General features: G+C 35.3%; 1 protein-coding gene across 2 annotated transcripts in view; it reads right to left on the minus strand.

Moving 5' to 3' along the window:
* Positions 1-2411: 2411 nt before the first annotated feature.
* The window catches only part of VPS13A (vacuolar protein sorting 13 homolog A), a 278381-nt gene continuing 252827 nt past the window's right edge, over positions 2412-27965 (minus strand). For both annotated transcript variants that reach the window (XM_043486532.1, XM_043486531.1), the window contains exons 69-72: positions 18420-18505; positions 15415-15538; positions 9847-9921; positions 2412-7962 (exon numbers count right to left, since the gene is read on the minus strand). In XM_043486532.1, coding sequence (XP_043342467.1) covers positions 7912-7962; positions 9847-9921; positions 15415-15538; positions 18420-18505 — 336 coding nt within the window. In that variant the 3' untranslated portion in view covers positions 2412-7911. The remainder of the gene's footprint in view (positions 7963-9846; positions 9922-15414; positions 15539-18419; positions 18506-27965) is intronic.

The raw sequence follows: 27965 nt of genomic DNA on the forward strand, positions 1-27965 counted from the left end.
CAATACAATAACTGACATATGAAAATATACTAGCAGAATCAATAGCAGAATAACTTAGCAGAAGAAAGAATAAGTCAGTTGGCACATAGAATGGTGGGAATAGCTGAGGAGCAGAATAAAGAAAAAAGAATGAGAAGAAATGAGGACAGGTTCAGAGATCTCTGGGACAAAATTAAACACATCAACATTAGAATTATAGGGGTTCCAGAAGAAGAAAAGAAAGTGTCTATGACATAAATCACAGTAAGATATTTTTTGATCCACTTCCTACAGTAATGAAAATAAAAATAAACAAATGGGACCTAATTAAACTGAAAAGCTTTTTGCACAGCAAAGGAAACCATAAACAAAATGAAAAGACAATCCACAGAATGACAGAAATATTTGTAAATGAAGTGACTGACAAGGGATTAATCTCCAAAATATACAAACAGCTCATGCAGTTCAACAACAAAAAAATGAACAACCTCATCATATAATGGGCAGAAGACCTAAGTAGATATTTCTCAAAGGAAGAGATACATATGGCCGGAAAGCACATGAAAAGATGCTCAACATCACTAATTACTAGAGAAATGCAAATCAAAGCTACCATGAGGTACTACTTCATACCAGTCAGCATGGCCATCATCAAAAAAGTATAAATGATAAATGCTGGAGAGGGTGTGGAGAAAAGGGAAGTCTCCTACACTTTGGGAAGCAATGTAAATTGGTACAATCATTATGGAGAATGTTATGGAGGTTCCTTAAAAAACTAAAAATAGGACTACCATATAACCCAGCAATCATACTCCTAGGCATATATCCAGAGAAAACCATACTTTGAAAAGACACATGCATCCCAATGTTCACTGCAGCACTATTTACAGTAGCCAGGACATAGAAGCAAACTAAATGTCCATCAAAAAATGAATGAATAAAGATGCAGTACATATAAATAATGGAACTACCATAGGATCCACCAATGCAATTCCTGGGCATATGAAAACCATAACTGAAAAGATACATGCACCCCAGTGTTCATAGCAGCATAGTTTACAATAGCCAAGACATCTAAGCAACCTAAATGCCCATCACAAGGGAATGGGTAAAGAAGACGTGGTACTTATAGACAATGGAATATTACTAAGCCAAAAAAAAAGAATGAAACAGTGCAATCTGCAGGAACTCAGTTAAGTTCAGTCATGTCCAACTCTTTGTAGGAACATAGGTGGACCTAAAAATTATAATACTAAGCAAAGTCAGACAGAGAAAGACAAATATCCTATGGTATCACTTATGTGGAATCTAAAAAAAAAAAAAAAAAAGATACAAATGAACTTTACAAAACAGAAATAGACTCCCAGTCTTCGAAAACAAACATCTGGCTACCAAAGGGTAAATGTGGAGGGTAGGGATAAATTAGGAGTTTAGGAATAACATATACACACACTATTATAAATAAAACAGATAATTAACAAAGACCAACTATATAGCACAGGGAACGCTACTTGATATTCTATAATAATCTATACTGGAAAAGAATCTAAAATAGAATGGACATATGTATAACTGAATTCTTTAGCTGTATACCTGAAACTAACATAGCATTGTAAATCAACTATACTCCAATATAAAATAAAAATTAAAAAACATTGCATTACTATGTTGCATACATGAAACTCATAATATGTAAATCAAGTATATTTTAATAAACAATAAAAATTAATCAATAAACAATAAAATACCTAAAGAAAAAACATACCCCCAAAGGATGGAGAAGTCGCTCTCAAGGACATCTAGAAACGAAACAAACAAAAAGCAAAACAACCTGAGGCGGGAGTTGGGCACCATGCTCTAAAAGTCAGGAACCGCTTCTTATCATCCAATTAACATGTGAAAAGGGCTCAAGAGAACCAGTTACGGGGCAATTAAACAATGAGGAATTTTGTTTTTAAGCACTTTCTAGCACTCGGTTATTATTTTTATCTTTGGCTGACAAAGCACATAAGAAAAGGGCTTTGAGTCACTTTAAGTATCAGTAACAAGTCATAAAAAGGCTGAACACTTCATATTAGAAGCAAATGACTTGTCAATATCAATTCTGCAAGTAGGAAGTTCTCTCTCTTAGCCCTCCTTTCAAAATATAATCATTACTTACCTTGGAAATAAGCCGGTTGAAGTTTTCTGAGGCTGGGAGGCACAGTCTCGGTGCTTACGAATCAGGTAGGTATTACCACTCAAGCTCTTAGTCAGCAGTGATCATGCTGGCTGGAAAGCTGTCAGTTTTGACTGCAAAACCAGGACCTTGGGCAATCTGTTAGTTATCCAGATTTATTTAGGACCCAGAGAGGGCAGAGTTTAGATAGGTGAGACAGGACTTAATGGTAATGTTTCTAGTTCTATTCAGTAACTAAAAAACAGAGGCAGACTGAAGATTGGAAACCTTTATTTTACTCAGTTTATTTGAAAGAGGTACACAGAGTTAAACTGGGCAGTCACGTGACCAAGCAATTCAATTCTACCAACAGCATGAAATCATCATTTAGAAAAAAGTCATTGGTGCGCATGGCAAACCAATTTTCAGGAGGAAAAAGACTAAGTTCAATTTCAAAAACTTCACTGTAATTTTTGTGTTTATAAATTAATTATCTCATCAGAACACACAAAATCAAGGCAGGGACTATATAACAGGCCACTGGGTCAGATGTAAGTACAAGGAAATATTGCACTGAATCAGAAATAGACATTTAAAATACTATCATCACCAAGAATCATATTTTCTCTAAAGAATAAGCATTCCAAAGAAGCAAAGACTATTTGGTCAATACAAACATTAGTAAGGAAATATTTTTAAAGTGCACATTCCCTGAAAAATTCAATTTTATATGTAAAATGCACATTCACATACAGAGGACCATTTTAAAAAGTCTTAACAATCTGACCTTGCAGCAAGTCCCAGATACAACTTCTAACAGTCTGTGAGTGCAGGTATAAAACTGACAATGAGAACATTTCAATGTAGTCTACATTTTTACTTTAATGTTCTTCAGTTTCCAAGTTGGAAACTTTCCAGTAGCCAATGGAACTAGTGGTATGACTGCATAAGAGAGATGTTGGATTTTTCCAACATGATATCTTTTAAGTACACTTTTGACAACTGGACTTTTTATTACAGCACTCTCACAGGGTTTCCTGTTATAAGGACTTCAAGAGAAGGAACCCGTTATTAAAGTTATCAAAGCAACAGTAAATGAATGTGAATGGTGCTCAGTGACAGGGATTTTCAGGCTGACAGACATCACAGCAGGTGCTAAACTATAATACAAATGGCTTTGTGTAAAGTGATAAAAACTTTAAGAATATATGAGTATCAACCTATAAAATCTGAAGTTTCATATCTTACATGGCTCACTGGGTAACCAAGATTATCAATTTTTTGGAAAAGGCCATAATGCTTTTAAAAAAGAACTAATCTGTTATTCTAAAGTGAAACATTTTTTTTAAAAAAATGACATGGAACAATTTATTTTACACAACAGGAAGTAACGGTTTCAATTAAAGAAACATGAAGGTTTGCAAAAGAGTAGGATCCAGTGTCTTCTCAGTCCTTGTGCCGGCCTTTTAGGATAGCCCTGGAACAAATATTACTTTACACCAACTTGGGTAGAGAGAAACAAGGTGGGAGAAAAGGTCTGCGCTGATAGCTATTTGGGGCAATGATCAAAGATACAGAACATAAGAATCCTAAAAATTTTAACCAATCAGTGCTAGCTTGATTAGGTATAGCATTATCAGTAAGGTATAATTTCAAAAGCATATTTCAAAGGATCGGGCAGGAGGGCAGGTGGTTCTCATTTACAGTATGCAGAAGAGCGATCAGTGATACTGGGTAGCACCAAAGTTAATCAGATTCAACAAATTTTGCATTGAATCTTGCAAAAAGAATCAAGTTATCTGTATTTTCTACTTGAATCCTACATAAACTAGGAAATTCAATTATCTTCAGCTAAAAAGTGTTGGCATCTGTCTGGCACTCTCCAGAGAATAAGTATTTTGGCCCTAAAAGACTGTGACCTATGAATCAGCTCCCCATTCGCCTTTGTCCGTTTGGTGACTCAGATGGCAGGTAGATGGCAGCAAAGTCAATGTCCTTAAAAGGAGAACTTCTGTGCCCAATCCTAGTAAAATGCTTAGTGGGAGAGAGGAGGAAATACACTAAATTAAAGGATATTTGGTGATCTTTTTTGGGAGCTGTTTGTGGATCTAACTTCTCTATGCTTTTTCTAGACCACTGATACTTGGTGGGACATATTACACAGGTGTCTGATATGTACCAGAAAAGGAAAACATTTCCAAAATAAGAGCTATCCTATCTTCTCACTCAAAAAAAAAAAGACAGTGCTCACAGCCTAAAGACTCCCTGAGTTGTGGGTCTGTTGCGCCTTACCCAAAGTAAAGTAAGGCTTGGCACAATCCAGATTGTTTCAACAATCACTGAATGGTACATGCCTCCTACAGCAGTGGCTTTCAGGTTCCTCCTCCCCAAACTGCAATTCACGATAAGAAATTACATTTTGTGACCCAGTATACACAGTATATAGATTATTTAACTAATTATTTAACTAAAACAATATTTAACCTTGTTACCTGCAAAGCTGTTTTCTTTTCTATTCCATTAAGAAAATATGCTGGTCTTGAACTGATTGCCTGGGTCACTAATGGGTTAAGACCTACAGTTTGAAAAACACCGTCCTTGAGGATTTTAGCTGACCTTGAGAGAAGGTAAAAGGAATGGCCCTGGAATCCGAACAGCTTTCTCTGATTTATGGTGGCTGGGGCATGAATACGTCCATTTCCAAACAGCTGCTTCTACCTTCAGTGTATTCGGCAAACACTTTCAGTTCCTATAGGCAAACTAACCCAGTGCCTTGTGGTAATCTTTTTAATACTGGGGCCTGAAAAGTACCAACGAAAACTGGTCATTGATGACTGAATAAATAAGGTCTATAAAATTCAGCACTAAGTAGCATCTTTACTTTTTACCAGACAGTAACAGGATACTACTTCACAGGATATTTCTAAGAGATGAGTTAGATATGTGTATACTCACTGGGACAGTATTTTTACTACTACTGTTGGAAAAAATGATGGATATAATTATGATAGAATTGACAAATAAGTTTCAGAAAATCTTCTTTGGAGGCCACAGCATAGTTTTGGGATTGATTAGGATTATGGAGGAGAGAGGGACAGGAAAGGACTGCCACAGCTAATCATGATTATTTAGAGACCAGAAAATAATGCAGTTGCACTGAAGTGAGCCTGGGAAAAATCCCAAGGGCTTGCTAACACCAGGGAAGGAGCAGCCAATATACATATTGTAGTTGGGAAGTCACTGCAGAAGCGCACATGCTCTTTGGTTCACAGAGTATTTTGTAAATGTGAAGAAATTACAAGCTTCTTTTTTATCAGAAATTAAAGTTGCTATGTTTAGTGATTATAGTTTTCTGGAGGAGAGTTGGCTAGGAACAGACACTCGGCCTTCAGCTTCATACATAATCACACATCAGGATACATGAAAGGTACAGGGCAACAGCTCACACATAATAGAAAGAGATGAAGGACAGAATACTCAGGACCCCTTTCCACAGCAACTACCCAACAACGAAGACAAGTTTAAAGTTCTCAAGCTGAGAACCACTAAATATAGTTAAATATAATTCAAGGTAGGTTACTTTTTAAATACCATTAAGATTATGGACTCTCTAATATTCAAGAAAAAGACTATAGAATCAAACATATAACTGTAAATTGTAAAATATTATGCTAAAAAGACTGACTCGTTATCTAGTGATTTACTTATGTTCTTTGTTTTAGATGAAAAAAAGCTTCAAAGACCACTGATAAAACTATTGCTCTTGAAATTGTGGGTCTTTCTATTCCAGAGACAGGAACGGATGGGAGGTGTTGATGGACAGATGACTGATGGGGGGAGAAAGAATAAGAAAAGATATTTCTAGGCTCTTATTGGCACGGGAACAGGAAAAACGGGCACACTGGCTTTGCATGTGTACTAATGACAAGACCCACTCTGGCTGGCCTCCAGAGGATACCAGAAGGATTTCTCTCCTTACACTATTAAGACTTTTCCCCCTAATCATGGGATACCCAAAGAGTGATGGGTCTCTATTCTTTCTGAGAATAAAACCATGAAACTGGAGTAGGTAATGAGGCACTTGGCTAATGACACTGACTAGAACTCCAGTAAAGCAACATTTCAGACGAGGACAATCTGATCAAAGATTTCTGACTACCTCTATTCTTAGGTTTAATTCTAATGTATGCAAAATTGGCGGAGCTCAGCAAAAGACAAAAAGTATATGTTACTTTGAACAAAGGCCATCAAGGGAACATGCACTATCATGAGATTTGAAACTTGTCATCTTGTGATTAAATTTATGTTCATCAAAGAAGAAAACATCCTGAAGGAACTATTATTAATAAACAATGTGTTTTTATAATCAGAGGAAAATCAGTAGTATTTAGTAGCAATATTTGGTCAGGAAGAAATACAATTACAGTCTGGCATGCTGTTTATTTTAGCTTTTACAACAAATCAAGGGTTCAAGGAATATGAGAATTTCACAACCATTAACTTCTTATACAGTCTCCAATTCTAAAAAGTTTATAGTAATTTGGTGGCATGTACAACATGCATCAAATACTCTATTATTCAATAAATAAGATACTGCATTGTTCTCTTCATGGTTTACAATCATGTATTTATCCTCTTTCACTTGAAAACTCTCATTAATATAAAGGTACAAGGATCTTGGGCAAAAACCAAGGGAAAAAACACCCATGACATTTTTACTGATTTGCTGCCCACAGTTCTTGTTTGGATGAGCTACACACTTAGAAAGAGTGATTCTCATTTGAATAAGACAAAGCAAATCAGAAATTCTCAATTTATTGCCAACAGAATAGGTTACTGGGTTAGACTGTAGGGTACACATATTTATCCTACATTTGTACAGAGAGGGGCTATCCGTTCTGAAGCATAACTTGTATTAAGACAGTAAAATTTTATTTCATACTACCAGTGAATAGGAAGCTGGTATTGTTAAGGCCTCAGGAATTTTCCTTTAAGGTCAGCAATCTATTAAATCTATTAAAAATATAACCTTGGTAAACCAAGTAGATCTCAAGATGCTGGCTTGAGGAAGTATTTCTAAGGCTTTAAAGTTTTGAGAGGGACTTTCCCTGTTCAGGTATGACACTCAATTCTTCAAGCCTTTCTTAAGATGAGGCTTGAAGGGGTATTTGTCAATTTGTATCATATAAAATAAAAAAGATTATTTTTCATAGTCATGCTATGTACTTCAAATAGTAATTTAAGTCTACCCTTTATTTAAAAAAATAAGGAAAATCATACTAAAATATTTATCTGTAAAATGAACTTCATGTTTCTAAAGAAACTACCACCAAAGTTATCTTGATAGCACTAAGGCAATGTCTGATTCCATCATCTATTCATCATTCATTCAGGGAGTCTGACATAAGCATGATACAACTTTAAAATGTGAACTAGGAATATTCAATTTAGCTCCATTAAATTTAGGCTAAATATGGGCAATTTCTCCACCATTATAGAGAATCACCTGGAGCAAATACTTAAGATTCATAAAAGAAATACTTCTTTTATAAAGTAATCAGAATTTAACCGGCTGCATGATTTCAAGTTAGAAAACCAAATGGATCCCCAAAGAGTTGAAATAGTTGAATCATGTAGCTGTTTTACTTGATTCTGAATTTTTTAAAAAAGTACTTGAAATTACTTCTGTACTACACTTCCCAAACAGGTTTTGGAAGGTACAAGGTAGAAACTGTAATGATTTATTGCTGTATATCTTCAGGCAGTGGTCTCTGTCAGAGGTTCGGGGAAGGTTCTCTTGCTTCTTCTAGCTTTCTGAGGATCCACTGTTGTGGGAAAATGAAGCAACATTTACTTAACTTCAGTGAACTTGCAATGATAAAATGTAATGAGTGAAAATCTAGAAGCTATCTTCCAGTTTAGTCAGGAGCATACAGATATAGCCAAGAACTAAATTCACTATGTAGGAGAGATCATTCATTCACTTAAATAGTCCAAGTGACTCAGGAACAATGGTACTGGGTTTGGTTTAACGGTAGTAATACTACTATTCTAAGGTCTTTGGACTTAGATGTTCATCTTCAGAATAAGAAAAGTAAAATGAACCATCCCGAGAGAGAAGGGTAATTTGACAGCTGGATTGAATAACTCTGGCATAGTGTAAAAATCATCCAGGCAGAATTCCTTCCAACCTATGCCAATTCTGTATCACAAACCTTCATCATTCTATATATTGGGTTCTGACTGAGTAGGAATAATACATATAATTCTACAGTAAGTAGTAGCAGAGCAACATTCTTGAGCATATTAATAGGTGCTTTCATGATGTATTTTTCTATTTTCAAAGGATCTGAAATTTCAAAATGCAAATGAAATGGGAAACTTTCTGCTGATAAAGTCTATTATCATTTGGCCTATATGACAAATAAAAGCCATGGAGTCAGTGATAACTGGGGTTATCCCATTATGAAAATCTTAAGCAGATATATTTGTGCTTTTTTATTTAAAAGAACCTAGTGGGGATAGCTCTAAGATAAGTAGAGAAAGAGAACTAGGCTCAGTAGCTTTTTCTGGATGCAGGGAGATTAAAAAGAACTTTGAGATAAAATAATATGGTGACAGAGATTAAATGGAAAACTTATTACAGAGAAACTGAAGGTAATGTCCCCTTCAGCAACATGAAGAAGATGGCCTGCAAGTCATATTATCATCATGCTTTACACTGTCTCCCTGTTCCAGGCAACATGCATACTGAGGCTCTAGTCACTTTATCATTCTTTCTTCGTAACTTGTCCCCTTTTCAGTTTTCTATTGTCAGTATGTCAATGGTACCTTATATCACAATGTCTAGATAGAAAATGGCTCAGCACTTGCTAAACGATACAAGGCACACATGTATGGGTGAGAGAGGTTCCTGCTTTGACCTCCAGGTTTGAGAAGTGAACTGGTAAATAGTCATAACCAGCCAGGACCAACCCAGAGAGGCCAGAGGCCCAGGGATTCAGCAAAGAAGCCACGTGTTCTTATTTGTAATTTCACAACCCAGTGAGCACAATTTAGCATCAGGAATAGCATCTAAGTTGTGACCAATGAGGTAGATAACCAATTCAGCCTTCCTTTTCTTGACAGTGCATATACTTTTAATTGCCATAATCCCTAAAGTAGAGGGCTTTTCAATTCACCTAACTCACATTTTGAGAAGACTGAGGTTAACTGTCTTCCCCGAGGTCCTACAGTCAGGAAGGAACAGAATCAGTACCTAAAGATCAGATTTCCTGACTACAGGCACGGTTCCTCTCCCCTTGTGCCAGGCTCCAGTAACTAAAGGAAAAAACCACTGCAGCCCCACAGTAGAGAAATGAACAGTGCGGCGCTATGCTCTCACTGCTGGGGCTGGTCGATGAGCATTAGAGTGAATTAATTTCTTTTGTTTGTTGGCTTTTTTTTTTCTTTGCAAAGTATTACAGTTAAGATTTAAAATAAGAGAGCAATTTGATTTTAAAAACAAGTAGGTGTGTGAATTCAATCTAATGAAAAAATAATTTGGCGGGAAATATTACATAGTTACATATATTAAAATCATCAAAACACAACATAAAATTGAAAAACTAACACAACTTATCTGCCTTAAAGACTAATATCAATACAACTTACACGGCTTTGAAATGAGAAGCTGCTATGTGTTTAAGTAAAAGGTTGACTATATTTACCCTTGCATCCTCTGGGGTTCTGAAGTTAACTATTTTTCCAAACTCTTTGGCATGGAATACAGACTTCACCCGTTCCTATAAACAGAGTAAGTACTTCATTAAAATGGAAATCTAGTTGCAGAAATACAAATAAAGAAATGCCATTAAAAAAAAAAGCCAAGGATGAGAAATCAACAAGAATCAAATACAAACCAACAAAAAAAGACTAAATTCTAACTCATCCATTATCACTAAACCTAAGACAAAAAATTTTAGGTGAGATTTCAATTGCTTTATAAAGCCATAAAAGGTTGGCACAGAGGATAGGACAGAGATAAATCTAGAAGCACTGCCACTGTTTTCCCTCTCTCAGATAGTTCTTGATTTCTGGCCATGGATTCCTGATAATTTTCAGCTGAAAAATAATGCACACATGTGTGAATACACATACACGTGGTGCACAAGTATGTGCATGTGTGTTTCTGTTTCTGTAACTTGACATTTTAAACCAATGCAATTCTTTTTATTTATAGAATGCAATAAAAATGTAGCTTCAGAATCAAAGAAATCACAGTGGGTGTTATATAACTGGTCTCCAATTATTTTTCACTCTTTTAGTATTCTGTTCAGTGCTTGTGGGAGAACTGTTGGATGGTGGTGGATGTTAAGTATTAGAGGGACAAACAGAATGGAATTATTAAGAAGAGAGAGGGGTGGTGATTACTTCTATTAACCATGGGTAAAGATATAAAAGAAGCAGTATATTACTAGTCTAACAATTTCTACAAGTAATTAGACTAAACAGGTATATACAGACTTCAGAAGAAATCAGATTCTTCTATTTAAAAAAAAAAGGATGATTGCTAATATTAGGTCTCAGGGAAAGGTGGAAGAGGAGATAAGAAGTTTATCCTTGTAGATAAAAAAAAAAAAAAAAGCTCCAAAAAACACAATATGGGCTAAAGCAGAGCCTAATAGCTACTCAGGTCAGTCACTCAGTCGTGTCTAACTCTTTGCAACCCCATGGACTTCAGCATGCCAGGCCTCCCTGTCCATACCAACTCTGGAGTTTACTCAAGCTCATGTCTATTGAGTCGGTGATGCCTCCCAACCAATCTCATCCTATCACGTCTCCTTCTCCTTCTGCCTTCAATCTTTCCCAGCATCAGGGTCATTTCAAATGACTCAGTTCTTCACATCAGGTGGACAAGTATTAGAGTTTCAGCTTCAACATCAGTCCTTCCAATGAATATTCAGAACTGATTTCCGTTAGGATAGACTGGACGGATCTCCTTGCAGCCCAAGGGATTCTCAGGAGTCTTCTCCAAAACCACAGTTCAAAAGCATCAATTCTTCAGTGCTCAGGTTTCTTTATAGTCTAACTCTCACATCTATACATGACTGCTAGAAAAACCATAGTTTTGACTAGACAGATCTTTGTTGGCAAAGTAATGTCTCTGCTTTTTAATAAGCTGTCTAGGTTGGTCACAACTTTTCTTCCAAGGAGCATCTTTTAATTTCATGGCTCCAATCACCATCTGCAGTGATTTTGGAGCCCAAAAAGTAAATTCTGTCACTGTTTCCACTGTTTCCCCATCTATTTGCCATGAAGTGATGGGACCGGATGCCATGATCTTAGTTTTCTGAATGTTGAGTTTTAAGCCAACTTTTTCATTCTTTTTCACTTTCATCAAGTGTCTTTAGTTCTTCTTCGCTTTCTGCCATAAGCATGGTCATCTGCATACCTGAGGTTATTAATATTTCTCCCAGCAATCTTGATTCCAGCTTGTGCTTCATCCAGTCCAGCATTTCTCATGATATATTCTGCATGTAAGTCAAATAAGCAGGGTGACAATATACAGCCTTGATTACTCCTTTCCCGATTTGGAACCAGTCTGTTGTACCATGTCCAGTTCTAATTGTTGCTTCTTGACCTGCATATAGATTTTTTCAGGAAGCAGGTCAGGTGGTCTGGTATTCCCATTTCTTTAAGACTTTTCCACAGTTTGTTGTGATCCACACAGTCAAGGCTTTGGCATAGTCAATAAAGCAGAAATAGATGTTTTTCTGGAACTCCTGCTTTTTTGATGATCCAGCAGATGTTGGCAATTTGATCTCTGGTTCCTCTGCCTATTCTAAAACCAGCTTGAACATCTGGAAGTTCATGGTTCACATACTGTTGAAGCCTAGCTTGGAGAATTTTGAGCATCACTTTGCTAACGTGTGAGATGAGTGCAACTGTATGGTAGTTTGCGCATTCTTTGGCATTTCCTTTCTTTGGGATTGGAATGAAAACTGACCTTTTCCAGTCCGGCGGCCACTGCTGATTTTCCAAATTTGCTGGCATACTGAGTGCAGCACTTTCACAGCATCATCTTTTAGGATTTGAAATAGCTCGATTGGAATGCCATCCACTAGCTTTGTTCATAGTGATGCTTCCTAAGGCCCACTTGACTTCACATTTCAGGATGTCTGGCTCTGAGTGAGTGATCACACCACCATGATTACCTGGGTCATGAAGATCTTTTTTGTATAGTTCTTCTGTGTATTCTTGCCACCTGTTCTTAATATCTTCTGCTTCTGTTAGGTCCCTACCATTTCTGTCCTTTATTGAGCCCATCTTTGCATGGAATGTTCCCTTGGTATCTCTAATTTTCTTATCTCTAGTCTTTCCCATTCTATTGTTCTCCTCTATTTCTTTGCACTGATCACTGAGGAAGGCTTTCTTCTCTCTCCTTGCTATTCTTTGGAACTCTGCATTCAAATGGGTATATCTTTCCTTTTCTCCTTTGCCTTTAGCTTCTCTTCTTTTCCTAGCTGTTTGTAAGGCCTATTCAGACAACCATTTTGCCTTTCTTTTTCTTGGGAATGGTCTTGATCACTGACTCCTGTACAATGTCACAAACCTCTGTCCATAGTTCTTCAGGCACTCTATCCATCAGGTCTAATACCTTGAATCTGTCACTTCCACTGTATAGTCATAAGGGATTTGATTTAGGTCATACCTGAATGGTCTAGTGATCTTCCCTACTTTCTTCAATTTAAGTCTGAATTTAGCAGTAAGGAGTTCATGATCTGAGCCACAGTCAGCTCCTGGCCTTGTTTTTGCTGACTATATAGAGGTTTTCCATCTTTGGCTGCAAAGAATATAATCAATCTGATTTTGGCATTGACCATCTGGTGATGTCCATGTGTAGAGTTTTCTCTTGTGCTGTTGGAAGAGGGTGTTTGCTATGACCAGTGTGTTCTCTTGGCAAAACTCTTTTAGCCTTTGCCCTGCTTCATTCTGTACTCCAAAGCCAAATTTGCTCATTACTGCAGGTATTTCTTGACTTCCTACTTTTGCATTCCAGTCCCCTATAATGAAAAGGACATCTTTTTTGGGTGTTAGTTCTAGATGATCTTGTTGGGGCTTCCCTGGTGGCTCAGAGGATAAAGTGTCTGCCTGCAATGTGGGAGACCCGGGTTTGATCCCTGGGTTGGGAAGATCCCCTGGAGAAGGAAATGGCAACCCACTCCAGGATTCTTGCCTGGAGAATCCCATGGACAGAGGAGCCTGGCGGTCTACAGTCGACGGGGTCGCAGAGTTGGACACGACTGAGCGACTTCACTTTCTTTCTTTCTAGATGATCTTGTAGGTCTTCATAGAACTGTTCAACTTCAGCTTCTTCAGCATTACTGGTCAGGGCATAGACTTGGATTACTGTGATACTGAATGGTTTGTCTTAGAAACGAACAGAAATCATTCTCTCATTTTTGAGACTGCATCCAAGTACTGCATTTCAAACTCTTCTGTTGACTATGAGGACTACTCCATTTCTTCTAAGGGATTCTTGCCCACAGTAGTAGATATAATGGTCATTTGAGTTAAATTCACCCATTCCAGTCCATATCAGTTTGCTTATTCCTAAAATATGATGTTCACCCTTGCCATCATGTTTGACCACTTCCAATTTGCCTTGATTCATGGACCTAACATTCCAGGTTCCTATGCAATATTGCTCTTTACAGCATCGGACTTTACTTCCATCACCAGTCATATCCATAACTGGGTGTTGTTTTTGCTTTAGCTCCATCTATTTATTCTTTCTGGAGTTAGTTCTCCACTGATCGCCAGTAGCATATTGGGCACCTACTGACCTGGGGCTACTCACTATTTCGTTAAGTGGCCACAGGGTCTTTCGTTTTCTGATTGAATCAGAGAAATTCTCAGTGGGTAAATTTGGTCTAAGATGCTCAAAAACTAACATCCAGCCTACTTAAGAGCTGCCCCATCTCTGAAATGAATGGTAAGATTGAACTAATGGTCTTCACTAGTTAAGCATAGGACCTAGGCACAGTTCTGTTCTGTAGGCTAGCCTAGAAGAAATCTGTTGTTTTTGCCTGTGTCCAATGCTCCTTCTTCCAGTAATGATTTCTTGAATCACCTCTGGGTGACTACTTCTCACCATCTCTTACTGCCAAAACTTCATATAGAGCTGACCTTTCCTTCTTGGTAGCACCATACTCATCCTGTGACCTCCCCTGGCCAACTGGCTAACGTGATTGGTTTAGGAATAAGCAAGTGATCAAAGGTGGCCCAGTGAGATCACTGAGAAGCTTTCATTGTGCTGAGCTAGTAGGATATGAGCCTGGAACTTCTGGTCACAGTGTCACCAAAGGATAGACCGCTTGAGAATGAAGCCCACACTGAAGAAAGTAGAACCTAGAGATGGGGGCGGGAGCAATGGACAGAATGAAGGAGGAGAGGAAGGGGAGAGAATAAATGCTAATGATGTCATTAGAGCATAATTAAGTCACAAGATATAGACTTGGACTTCTCAGTTATATGAACTAATTAAAACCCTCAAAAGCAAACAAAACCACAAATTACAATGAACAAAACGAACTTGGCCTGAATCACATATTTCTGGGTTAATACAGCCACTGTCAAAGTGGCCCTCCACATAGGTATCTAGTAAATACCTTGGGGTCAAATATATTATATTTCTTTCTATCACCTATAGTACTGAGAGTAGTCAATACAACTTACAATGGATATTGAGACTCTTGATGATTTACCAAATGACTAGCAATTTTCTGTATTTTATATCAACATCCAAGTACCAGGTACTGCACTAGCTGCTACAAATCAAAGAAATGGTCTCTGCATTCAAGAAGATTACAACTGAATTAGGAAGATAATATCTATAAAAAGATAAAAAAAACTATTGATAACAGGCTGTTAGAAAACTTCTCAAGTGTCTTTTAGTTAGCATTTCAGGGAAAAATATTCTGTAGGCAACTGCCAGGGATTCTGAGGTATACAAATATCTCACTTTAGTGCCTTAGATACCAACGAAGAAGGTACAGTTCTGTTACTGAGTATGAAATGAGGGCCCACAAATGTTGTCAATGTGAGAGAACAAAAGCGCATTTCTTCTTGGCCTAAGTTTCTTTTCTTTAAGCCTGAGTAAGACAGCAGGTGCAAAGAATAACCATACAAAGATAAAGCAACATCTATAAAAGAAGCAGAAACATTACAGAGGTCAAGACTATTTTAATGTGTTGTTTTCAGCTCCAAGTGTTAAAAAATTCTATTCAACATACCTTTGCTTCAATGCGCAGTCTTCTCTCATGAACAATGAATGGCTCTTTGGTAAACTCATCAAAGCTATACTGCCACTCACAAGTAAGCTGTCCAAATGTTCCTTTTGTTACAAACAATACACCACTCAAAAAGAGAAAGAAGAATCCACTTTAAAAACTGAAGAATTTACATCCAATAATATAATAAAGCAGTATACACATTTTTTGCAAGGGCATGTAGAGAACATTCACTAAGAGACACCACAATCGAGGTCATAAAAGACTAAAATGAATTTAAGGGAACTGAAATAAAACAAAATATGTTCTCAGTATGTTTAATGAAATTAAACTAGAAAATAAGTAACAGAAATAAGGATACTTCCAAATGTTTACTTAACAGAGTACTTCCAAAAAAATAAATACATGGGTCAAAGAATCTCAAAGGAAATAGAACTAAATGAGAATGAAAACATGAAATCTGTAGCAATGTTTAGTAGGAAATGTATAGCATGACATACTTATATTAGAAAAAATACTTGTAAAGTGAAATATATTAGAATTTTTTTAAGAAATAGGAAAAAGTTAAGAGAACCAGTTACCAAGCAATATTTTGGAGAACTTCCATGGAATTAGTGCTTTAGAAAAAAATGCCTTTGTTGCTAAGCCTCCATAAAATATATTTACCAAACTTTATCAGAAAGAGATTTTTAAAAGTAATTCTTGTTCTCCTCAATTATTTTGAGGAAAGAAATCAAGAGATGCAAATAATTCCATTTATAATAATTCTATTTAATTCTTCCTTCAAAGGCCTTTCTTCCCCAAGCCATCTTTCTGGCTGATACATCAATTGTAGGTACAATCAGAGGTTTCTTTAAGTGGCATATACTTTAAGTTAAGGGACTGAATTAAAGAAACAGTTGATACATGGCTAGAATGGAAAAAAAAAAAAAAGACAGCTAATCAAGATTTATTTCTTTCATCTCCATCTTCTATCTCTGATCCCGTCTTTCACCGATCAGATTATAGACTGTTGGAATAGACCCACTGGTCCTCCAGAATATCTACAACCATGTGAAAAACCAAAGCTAAGCTAATTTTATTGCAGATACTTAGTATTTCCTCTCCTGATTCAAAGATCCTTTATCTTCAAGTGCAAAACTTGGAAAGAAAGTATATCCTAAGTATAAATATCATTTTTTCAATCAAATAACTCATTACACTTACTGTCAAGGTTTATATGACCACATTTAAAGAGGTCCACTATGTTGAGAAGAAAGTTATTTCTAAAATGTTGCAAGATGTGGAAATAATAAACTTTGTAAATGACTCTTGTTTTAACTCTGATGAGTCACCCTTCCCTTAGTCAATGGGGAGAAGGGTTAATAAAACATGACTGAATGCTGCTATGAACAAGAATGACTGAACCACTGGTCTTTAAATATAAAAGTTCAGAAACTTAGGTGTACATTATAGTACATATTTCTAAATGAATACTAGGCAGTCATTTACAAATTAAGAAAGATCCCCATATGCTGACATGGAGTACTCTTTAAGACATAGGCCTTAAGTAAAGAATTAAGGTACAGAATGGTGTTATAATAGATTCCCATTTACATTAAAATGTGTATGTGTATGCCTATACAAAAAACTAAGATAAGGGCATATGGTCACATCACTTCATGGCAAATAGGAGGGGAAAAAGTGGAAGCAGTGGCAGATTTTATTTTGGGGGGCTCCAGAATCACTGCAGATGGTGACTACAGAAATTAAAAGATGCTTGCTCCTTGGAATGAAAGCTATGACAAACCTAGATAGCGTATTAAAAAGCAGAGACATCACTCTGCCAACAAAAGTCAATATAGTCAAAGCTATGGTCATGGACGGATGTGAGAGTTGGACCATAAAAAAAGGCTGAGTGCTGAAAACTTGATGCTTTCAGATTGTGGTGCCAGAGAAAACAATCAAACCTAAAGGAAATCAACCCTAAACATTCACTAGAAGGATTGATGCAGAAACTAAAGCTCCAAACTTTTGGCTGATGGAAAGAGCTGACTCACTGGAAAAGATTCTGATGCTGGGAAAGATGGAAGACAAAAGGAAAAGGAGGTGGCAGGGGATAAGATGGTTAGATGGCATCACCAACTCAATGGACATGAATTTGGGCAAACTCCTGGAGACAGTAAGCACAGAGGAGCCTGGCATGCTGCAGTCCATGGGGTCACAAAGAATCAACATGGCTTAGCAACTGAACAACAGCCACCAACATGCCTATACAGGCAGACATACGCTTTTAGGGGCAGATGTTTGCTTGCACAGGCATAGACTATTTCAAGGACACAAAACAAACAAAAGGAGTTGCCCCTGGGAAAAGAGGGACTAGCATCTGAGATGGAAAGAATATTGGCTCTCACATCTATACCTTCTAAATACTCTGAGTTTTCTACTCTATGTTACTCTTAAACAAGAAAATTCAGCTGGTGCTATAAATTTGGGGCTCAGAAATTATTAGGATTAAAAACATTAAACATGATTGCTAAGTTCAATAATCAACTTGAACCAACAAGATGCTTATATAAATTCACCCTTTTGGCAGTGAACAAACCTGCATCAGTCAGTAGGCCACTCCTTTCTATTTACTTGTATTTCTCCTCCTCAGCTACTTTTAGGCACGAGGCTTGCAGAGCAAGAGAATCACAGTTACTATGAAGTGAGGTGTTAGTCGCGTCTGCCTCTTTGTGACTCTATGGACTGTAGCCCACCAGGCTCTTCTGTCCATGAGATTCTCCAGGCAAGAGTAATGGAGTGGGTTGCCATTCCCTTCTCCAGGTGATTTTCCTGATCCAGGGATCGAAACCAGGTCTCCTGCATTACAGGCAGATTTTTTTAACTGTCTGAGCCACCAGGGAAGCTTCATAGTTACTATGAATCAGTGTTAAATATGTGGAATAAGATGTGAATAACAACTGCTTCACTTCATGAATGATTGTCAGTTAACCTGTTATCACATTATACTAGAGAAAGGTTACCTTTTGGTAATCATTAACATGTCTGTCTTATTGATCATGACATGGGTAAAATATTTGTATTTTGCAAATCTTCCATTTTCCATGACCTAAAAAAGAAAGGTGAGAGAATGAGGAAATTGATAATATCCTATTCTAATGCAAATAATGCTTAACCGATCCTCTAAAAACCCTTCTCAGGGGGGCAAATTCATTAACACACTTACACAGTAAACATATTGTCAGAAAGTTGAATATTTACAAAATCATTGCTACTCCTTCTTAAAAAGTGCCTTTTTGTACTACTTTATTCAAGATTACTCAACTGCAGCTACACTGGTGTTTAATGCTAGTTTTAGAAGATATTGTTATTTTACAAAGTTTAAGGGAAAAGACCCTGATGCTAGGAAAGACTGAGGGCAGGAGGAGAAGGGGACGACAGAGGACGAGATGGTTGGATGGCATCACCGACTCAATGGACATGAGTTTGGGTAAACTCTGGGAGTTGGTGATGGACAGGGAGGCCTGGCATGCTGCGGTTCATGGGGTCGCAAAGAGTTGGACATGACTGAGTGATTGAACTGAACTGAACTGAAGTGAAACCTATTGAAGTTAGTATTAAACAATCACATTCATTCTGTCTTGGAAAACAGATTAGTATTTGATCATATCTGTACAAAACCACATGTAAACACTAATACATATTTAAACATATGCATCATATAAACTACTATTGCCTCTTCCCTATAATTGTCATATCTGCCTTACAAACATGCGTTTCTTTGCCAATCTCATAATTCATTCAAAATTAGGAAACAAATTATTTCTGGAAAGACAGGAAACCCCCGACCAGCCCATGGAATAGACTTTCTCTTTTAAGACTGCTGAAACATTGTCCATATATGATGTGATCAACAGTTCTTTGTCTCACAAAATATAAAGTTAACTACATAAACAAAATAGACAATATTCTCAATATAATGTGCTCTGAAAATAGAATTACTCTGGCTACTTAAAATGTGTATCAGGCTAGCTTATTATTTATTAAAGGCAAGCAATGTAACTGTGACTAAGATTCCTTAAGAATTTAGACAAAAATGTTAGATCTCTTGAAGAAGTTCCAAAAGAGGATATAAAGATTCTAGAAAACTGTATTCTATGAGGCTATATCAAAAAACTAAAATTATGTAATTTAGAAGAAAGCTAACAAGTGACTTCATAGTAAGGTTGCTTTAGAAAGCTGATACAATAGACTTTTTATTAAAGGAGTTTTTAAAAAGCAGGATAAAACATACAAATTAACTGCATGGAAGCATTTTCTAACTTCAAAGATCATAATATTGAGGAAAGAGTAACTTTACTATTTATTGTAGTGAGTAGGGCAATTTAAACTTCAATTCATTGAGTTACAAATGAAAAAGGGACATAACCACAGATTCAGAAAAATTAATAAAAATTATTAACATATAAATTTGCAAAACTAGTGGTAAAGTGGGTCATGTTTTAAGAAATTATAAATTATTAAAAGAAAGAAGCATCAAATATTGGAGAGGAAGAGTAGAAATTACTTGCAGATAACAGTATCTGAAAAACCCAAATACAAAATCCAGTTAACTTTACTTTAAAACACAGTAATCAATTTGAAAAATGGAAGGAAAACAAACCTGCTGACAAAGGTAATAAAAAGATAAATCTTTATACATTAAGTTTAATAAATAACACACAGAATTTGTATGATAAAAGCTGTAACACTCTATTGAGGGGAATAGTAGAAAATTTGAAAATGGAAATCCATGTCTTATTCTTGGATACAAAAATTCATTATAATAAAGATTTTACTCTTCCATCCCATTTTTATACATGAACTCTTAATGTGATTCCAAGACGGTATTTATTAATTTGTTTTGAGGAGGGGGAAAAAGTGATTTGACAAAATTATAATAAGATTTGTCTGAAAATAAGTGATAATATAAACTATGAAAGGAGAATAAGAACTACCCTCGCTGACATTAATACAATTTATGAAGTTGCAGGCATGAAACAGTTTGGTGCTAGTGGAAGTTATATACAGACATATCAATAGAAGGCATACAGATTCCGGAAACTGACCAAAATACAACAGGATTTTATAAAATCCTATATATCCAAACGTAAGTATTTATAAAATCAACACAACATTTCAAATTATTGGGCAAAAATATGCATTTCCAAATAAATGATGTTTCAAGCAACTTGCTGGCTAAAGCTAGATCTCTGTTTCTCTCTTTCCACCACATTAATTCCACACATATCACTAATTTAACTACACAAAATGAAATTACAAAAGTACTAGAATAAAACCACATTTGTATGATTTTACAGTAAAGGTCTAAATGTAAAACACAAAGTCCATAAGAACTGTTAAGTATGTGGAAATTAAACACCAATGAATAGCAAAACAGTAAGCAAATAAATAGAAAACAAAAGGATAAATTAGGAAAATATCTTGTCAATACAGTGATAAAGAACTAATATCATAACACACAGAATTCTAGTAATATGAATAAACCAATGGAAGAAAAAGGAGTTAGTCTATAGGAAAACATGTAAGGATATGACCAGGTAGTTCAACAAAACACAAAATCTGACAATAAACATGAGAAAATGTTTAACCTAACTCAAAATCAAGAAAATTCAAGTCAAATAAATGTACCCTTTGAGTCAGAAATTCCACTGCTATGATTTATCTTATGCAAAGCCATGCCAAGAAATATATATAGGAATCTTCATGGTAATGTTCTGTTAAATGCAAAAAACCTAAATGTTCAAGAACAGGAGATTGTCTAAATAAATTACAGTATAGGCATACAATAGGACACTATACAATCATGAAAAAGAAACAATCCTGCTTACAAGGGTAATAAATAGTAGATGAGTATGTACTGATACTGAAAATTGGGCAAGATATACTATCTGAAAAGAAATTAAGGTTACCGAGAATGAATGAGGGGAGCAGCAACACATACATTTGCATAAAAACAAATAATTTCTGGAATGGTTGGTGGTAACACACCAAATCTGTTCACAGCATTTTTCTCTGGGCTTAGGAAGGATAAAGATGGGGATGGGGGTACAAGGTAAGCTTTTATTTATAATTTTACATCCTTCGTTTCAGTTTTATGGCACTGGAAGAAAAATAAGCTTGCAAGTATTTTCTTTTGTTCTATATGGCTAAGTTTTAAAATACAGAATACAAATGTTTATTTCCTCAAGAACAGCACTACTAAAAGAAGCCAAGAGTCTACAAATCCCATCAATAGACTACAATCTTCAAATAACTTAAAATCTAATGGTTCAATTCTAAGTAACCAACTTTTATTTCAATATTGGGTTTGGGTATTGCAACTTAACTTATTATTTCTTTTCATCACCTTTCACTTTTCAGTCCCAATCTGATCTGTACATTTAAGTAATTAAACCACTTTCAACAGTCACAATAAAATCTGATAAAAAGAAAGCTAATAAAAAGTAATTCACGCAATGCTTTTTGGAGTTCATCAAAAATCTCAAATGCAAAACTTGAAACAAGAGTGGTCAAACCGCTTTGAAACGTATAATGAATGTATCTGAATAAACATCAAAGATAACTCAACATGCAGCAAAATTTTACTGGTCAGTCTCCATTAAAACATGTGACTATGGAAGAACAACAGGATTAACCAGCAGAATTGACAACTTTAGAACTAAATCCCATAGATGGATAGGAGAGACTGTGATAGCTAACAATCTTTCATCATGCTGTGAAGAATCTACAAATATCATGCCTTTGGTCACAATTTCCTGATAAAATTATTTGACTCTGTAAACTCACTACATATGAACCTTTATACTTTTCTAAACATCATTTGTATTATTTTGAAAATCTGGAATTTCAGACCTCAAGGAATATTATTGTTCATCCAAACTAATCTCTTCCTCTTATACATGAAGAAACCAAGGGTCATTTAAGTGTCCTTTCTATCTAATCCTTATGACAACCCTGTGTTATTAGGTTAAGATTACAGTGAACTGACTTGCTTGGGGTCACTTGGTCAGTACTTCAGACATGTAAGTTATGAATGCGGGCTCAGAAAAAGTGGTTTATTTCTAATTTCAATGCTTTTTTTCACTACACCATGTCACATGTTTCCGTGACCTCAAAAATGTCTTCAATATCCCTGGATGCTGGCTGTTGTCATGGAAGGCTGCTAAAACAGCTCAGACTGGCTTAATTTTTTTTAGGTTAACACTGTTCCAATAGTATAATATTAATACCCTATCTTCTTCTACTCTGAATAGATCTTAGGTATGAATGTTTTTCCTAAAATAATTTGTGATATCCTTTAAAATAAATGAAGAATTAGCAATACCAGGACTAGGAATCACATGTAGTCTTTGCATCAAGACCAAAGTTTGGCAGAAATATCAATGAGTTCGTCTGAAGTTTCAAGTACAACTGCCGGTACTTTAGACATGTTTGTTTCACCTGTATGCTACAGTGTTAAAAGAAAAGCATTTTTTGCCTTACTCATTAATAGAATATATAAATTATCCATCATCATTTCAGAATTTTCTTAATGAAATAAACAGAAACACTAAGGAAACTGCATTTGTTGCATATAATTGTCAGAACCTATAGGTAGCAATTAAAATGTATGGTTATTGGCAAGGGTTTCTTTTACAATAGAAAGGATGAGTATGTAAACCTTAGTTTGCTAGATATAAAAAAATCCAAACCAAATTGGTTATACATTAGAAACACACAAAAAGTAGGAACTGGATAGACAGTTGTATCAGTTCCTCTCTACTAACATCCGTATTTCCTGCCAGATAAGTTCCAGTACTTTAGAAAAAGAACATACCTAACAACTACAGTAATATAGAAAACACAGCTAACACTTTCAAACCATCCAAATGCTATAAAGTAGCAGAGTTCTATAACAAAAACATTTCCGAAAAAACAAACCAAAATATGAAAAGGCAGATGATAGGAACAACTCATTAACATGGAAGGCTTTAAATCCCAAATACAAGGTGATAATATTCAGTAGAAATATATTTAAGAAAATTAGGTAAAGATAGGAATACAGTGAAGTAAAAAACAAAACCAAAATCTGATTACTATCTGACTTTTTAAGAAGAGGAGTTTCATAGAGGTATATATTAAGAAACATATACTACATATATTGAGGTAGCTCATATATATAATATATAGCTCATATATCATATAATATATACATATATTACATATATTAAGATAGCTCAGTTGGTAAAGAGTCCGCCTGCAATGCAGGAGACCCCAGTTTGATTCCTGGGTTGGGAAGATCCGCTGGAGAATGGATAGGCTACCCATTCTAGTATTCTTGAGATTCCCTTGTGGCTCAGCTGGTAAAGAATTCACCTGCAATGTGGGAGACCTGGGTTCAATCCCTGGGTTGGGAAGATCCTCTACAGAAGGGAAAGGCTACCCACTCCAGTATTCTGGCCTAGAGAATTCCATGGATTCTATAGTCCATGGGGTCGCAAAGAGTGACACAACTGAGCGACTTTCACTTCACATGAGTGATAAAAGGAAAATGAAATTTATCTAGGTGAAAAAAAGGTAAAATACTATTGAACAAGAAAATCTACTGGATAACCAATAAATGGTTTTACAGATTGGCTAATTTGGTTAGGAGATAATGGGGCGGGAAGTGAAAGGTTTATGAACAGATTATACTAAAAAAATTAAGTTTACTTTAAAAATGACAAAATTCAGGGAAGTAAACATAAAATGCTAAGTGCTACCATTTCTCAATTATTTAAGAAGTAAATAAGTAGATGAACAAGTCATCTACTTGTTCAAGATGACTTGTTCATCTACTTATTCATCATCTACTGAGAAAGTCAGTAAGTATAACTTCCTTAGAATAATATGATAAAACTTAGGGATAAAAAAGGATTTATCAATTCACTTCAAGTGTAAGAGACATGAGGGCTATGGCCGGGAAGAACAAGGTATTCAACTAAGCTTCACGGGCAAATATAGTAGACATTCACTTCCTGAAAGCTCAGTGATTTCATACATACATATATATATGAAATAGAAGAGATATAAACACAAGTGAAGAGATATTCAGCTTATTGTGTGAGGCAAATTTTTTTTTTAACTAAATCTTATTGACTGTGTCATCAAATCTGAAGAGGATTAGGCTTTGTTTAATCCCGCCCCCCCCCCAATATCTTTGTCTCCTCACACGCAAACAAGATATTTTGACTGTCAGCCAAAGTATAAATCATGCTAACACCTTACACAGCTGAGCATAACACTTGACATAAAATCAAACAGAAGAAAGTATTATCTTAAGAAATGTGAATTGTTACCTACTGGTTCAACTAAAATAGTCTGGAGAAAAAATAGAAATAGCTCATGATTATGTGCACTGACAACAGCAGACTATTAATCAACAGACCTAATGCAATCTAGAAGTAGAGCCAGACAAAGTGGTTTAGTGTAAGTGGATAGTTACAAAAGTTTTCCTAATGCATTTCCAGCAGAACCTCTACTGAACAACATTTATTGACTCTTGACACTATACAAACATTTACTGACCCATGACACTATATAAACTTGAAAAGAGTAACATTTCTTTCAAAATATTAAAATAGTCAGATGAGTCCAAATTACTGAGGTTTTACTGTTTCTATACAATTAATGTGTGGAAATTGTCACAACATTCTAACTATTCTATTAACCTTTAAAGAAAAAAAAGGGCAAAATTTAATGATAATTCTGGCCAAGAGGAGACAAATGAGGAATTATGATGACCAAGAACTAGCATAAAATTATTATTCATCTGGAATAATGAAAATATAACAATGAGTTCCTATTAGACACTGTACTAATAATCATATACACGACCTAACTTTTAATCCTAGCAATACCATCAAGGTATTGTTAGTACAATGATCTCCATTTTACAGTCTAGAATATAAGATCAGACTAGATTAAAAGCTATAAAGCTAGTAAAAACAAATGGCTATTAATTGAACTCCGGTTTTCATGGTTCCAGAATCCAGGCACTGAATCATATTGTATTACCGCACCTCCAAGTATTTTTACTGTGAAAATGAGTTCACATAGAAGAACTGCATGTATTCCAGTAGATGCAGTGGGATCCCATTTTAACAGCTCATTGAAATATGGACTCAGATAGTCCACAAGCTGTGTCATGCCTCTTGTAATGCTTCAATTTCAAATAATACCCATGGATAATTATCTATTTGGAAGATAATAAGACTAAAAAACAACTAACTAACTCACATTCAAAGTGCACAAAATGTCTAAATGCACATTTTCCACATTGCTTCCTGTAGGATTTTTTCCAGTGGTAAATTTTCACTGGGTTACAGTTCATCAGAAGCATCCTCAGAAGTAACCAGGATATCAATTTCATTTGAATTTACAACTAAAGACTCAACTGACAAAAAACCTTGTGTGGTGCTTCCTTTCACGGATGACATTAAATTTTGTCTTTAGATGAATGAAAGCAGCCTCCAATCTAATTTTCTATGAATCGTTTTTATTTGGCAGGAGAACAGCTTTTCTTTCATAGGATATTTGGCTAATAAAAAAGACTTTTCATAATTTATGCTAAAGTCTTTTAACAATATTACTGTTAAGAGCACACACTAAAAAAAAATATGGATGAACTTTTACTAAGCTCAATTTATGATGAGAATTATTTGCTGTCGAAAGTAACCAGGGGACATTGTAAGGCAGAACTCTTATAATCAGTAGAGAAATCATGGGTTGAGTCTCAGGTTACAATTTAGCACCTTTAGCTAAATAAAGAGTAACCACCTTTTCAACTAGGACTTAATATAGAAATTTAACTCTACTTGCATATCCTTGGTAAGCAAAAATAAGACTCAAGTTGAATCTATTTAAGCATAACACTTATATTTCTTTTAAAGTTAAATGTGCTACATTTCCTATTTTAATAATATTTATCCTTCCTTAATATATTTATAAATTTATGGGATGAGTGATTTAGCACATGTCACTTCAGCAAGCTGTTTTCATAATTTGTGAAGACTGAATGATAGAGTATATTAAATAGCTTTGCAAACTGTCAAGCCCACACAAATACAAATTGCTACTGATGAGTTTTTTTTTAATTTATGGGATGAAATGATGACAAACTTTTGAAAATGATTTAGTAATCAAATTAGCCTCATTTCAATTATTGGATTAAAAAATAATTTAAAAATTCATTGTACACTGGAATGAGGAAACTGGAACCTCCCCTCAGTGAAACCATCACCTCCAGAAAAAGACGTAATTTCAAAGTCCTATTCACACAATATTTTTATATAATTCTGGACTATTCTAAGTGGGGTGAGTTACTCCACTAGCCCAAAATAAGTTAGTGGGGTTCACTACTAAATGTTCAAAAGTATAAGCTTTCAAAAATGATGTGTCAAAAGACTCTCCAAGAGAGTTCTGATCAACTAATAAAGGAAGTATAAGGACTGTATCCAAATGGACAGGTCATCGTCTTTTCAGGGGATCTGCCTTATCTGAGATGCTAACTTTAATTTGCCTTGAGAACAGAATTTGGCTCTCTTCAGTTTTCTCATCCCATTCAGAAGTAAGATTCTGGAGAGGAAGAGTTAAAAGTGAAGAGTGAAATCCAATGGTCCTTTATCTCCTAGTTCTTGTCCACTTACTCAAAATTTCAGATGAAGTCAGCAAGAGTGTTCAGCACTACTCTGGTGATCTGACTGCCTATGATAAGCCCTTTTTTCCAGATCAGTTGTAATTCTCCTCCCGAAGTAAAGGGAAAGACCACATCAGCTGAAGGCGTTATCTTCCAATTGCTATTAAGGCAGTATCTGAAGCTACTTATAAACATCTGTAATTTCTGAAAGAAAAGAAATATACAACAAACAAAAACAGCCTCCCTTCTACAACAACTTATATAATGGCAACTATGATATCTTTGTAAGAGATATAAGAGAGTCAAAGACAACATAGAAAAAAATTTTAAATGTCTGAAATGGCTGAAAATTAGTTACTCCATGGGATAACACAGCTGTCAATATTCATACACAATGAAAATCTTAAGGATCATACATACATGTAAACACATAACTGAATTCTCCAAGAAGAAGATTTATTTAAGGGATACATTTTTTTTTTAAAAGGCAGAGTCAAAAGGTAAAAATATGTCCAATCAAAAAGAAAAAGCTTCAAAAAAAACCAACAAAAAATAAAAAATAATCTATGAGATTATCAATAAACAAAAAGAAAAATCTTCTACATCAGCTATAAAAATATAGAAAAGTTCTGCCGGTTATAATGTCTTGTAGAAATAAAGACCAGGTTTCCTACATTGGGGACTGAATCAATCACTTTTTTAATCTTTAGAAATTAAAAATAATTCTTTAAAAAGTGATTCAATTTATAAAAATTTACAATAAAATAAAAATATATAACAGAAATTTATATATTTGAATCATAATTAATAAATAAAATTTAAAGTGAAATACACTGTAATAAATAGTGGG

Source organism: Cervus canadensis, chromosome 14 (assembly GCF_019320065.1).
Source record: "Cervus canadensis isolate Bull #8, Minnesota chromosome 14, ASM1932006v1, whole genome shotgun sequence".
NCBI lineage: Eukaryota > Metazoa > Chordata > Mammalia > Artiodactyla > Cervidae > Cervus > Cervus canadensis.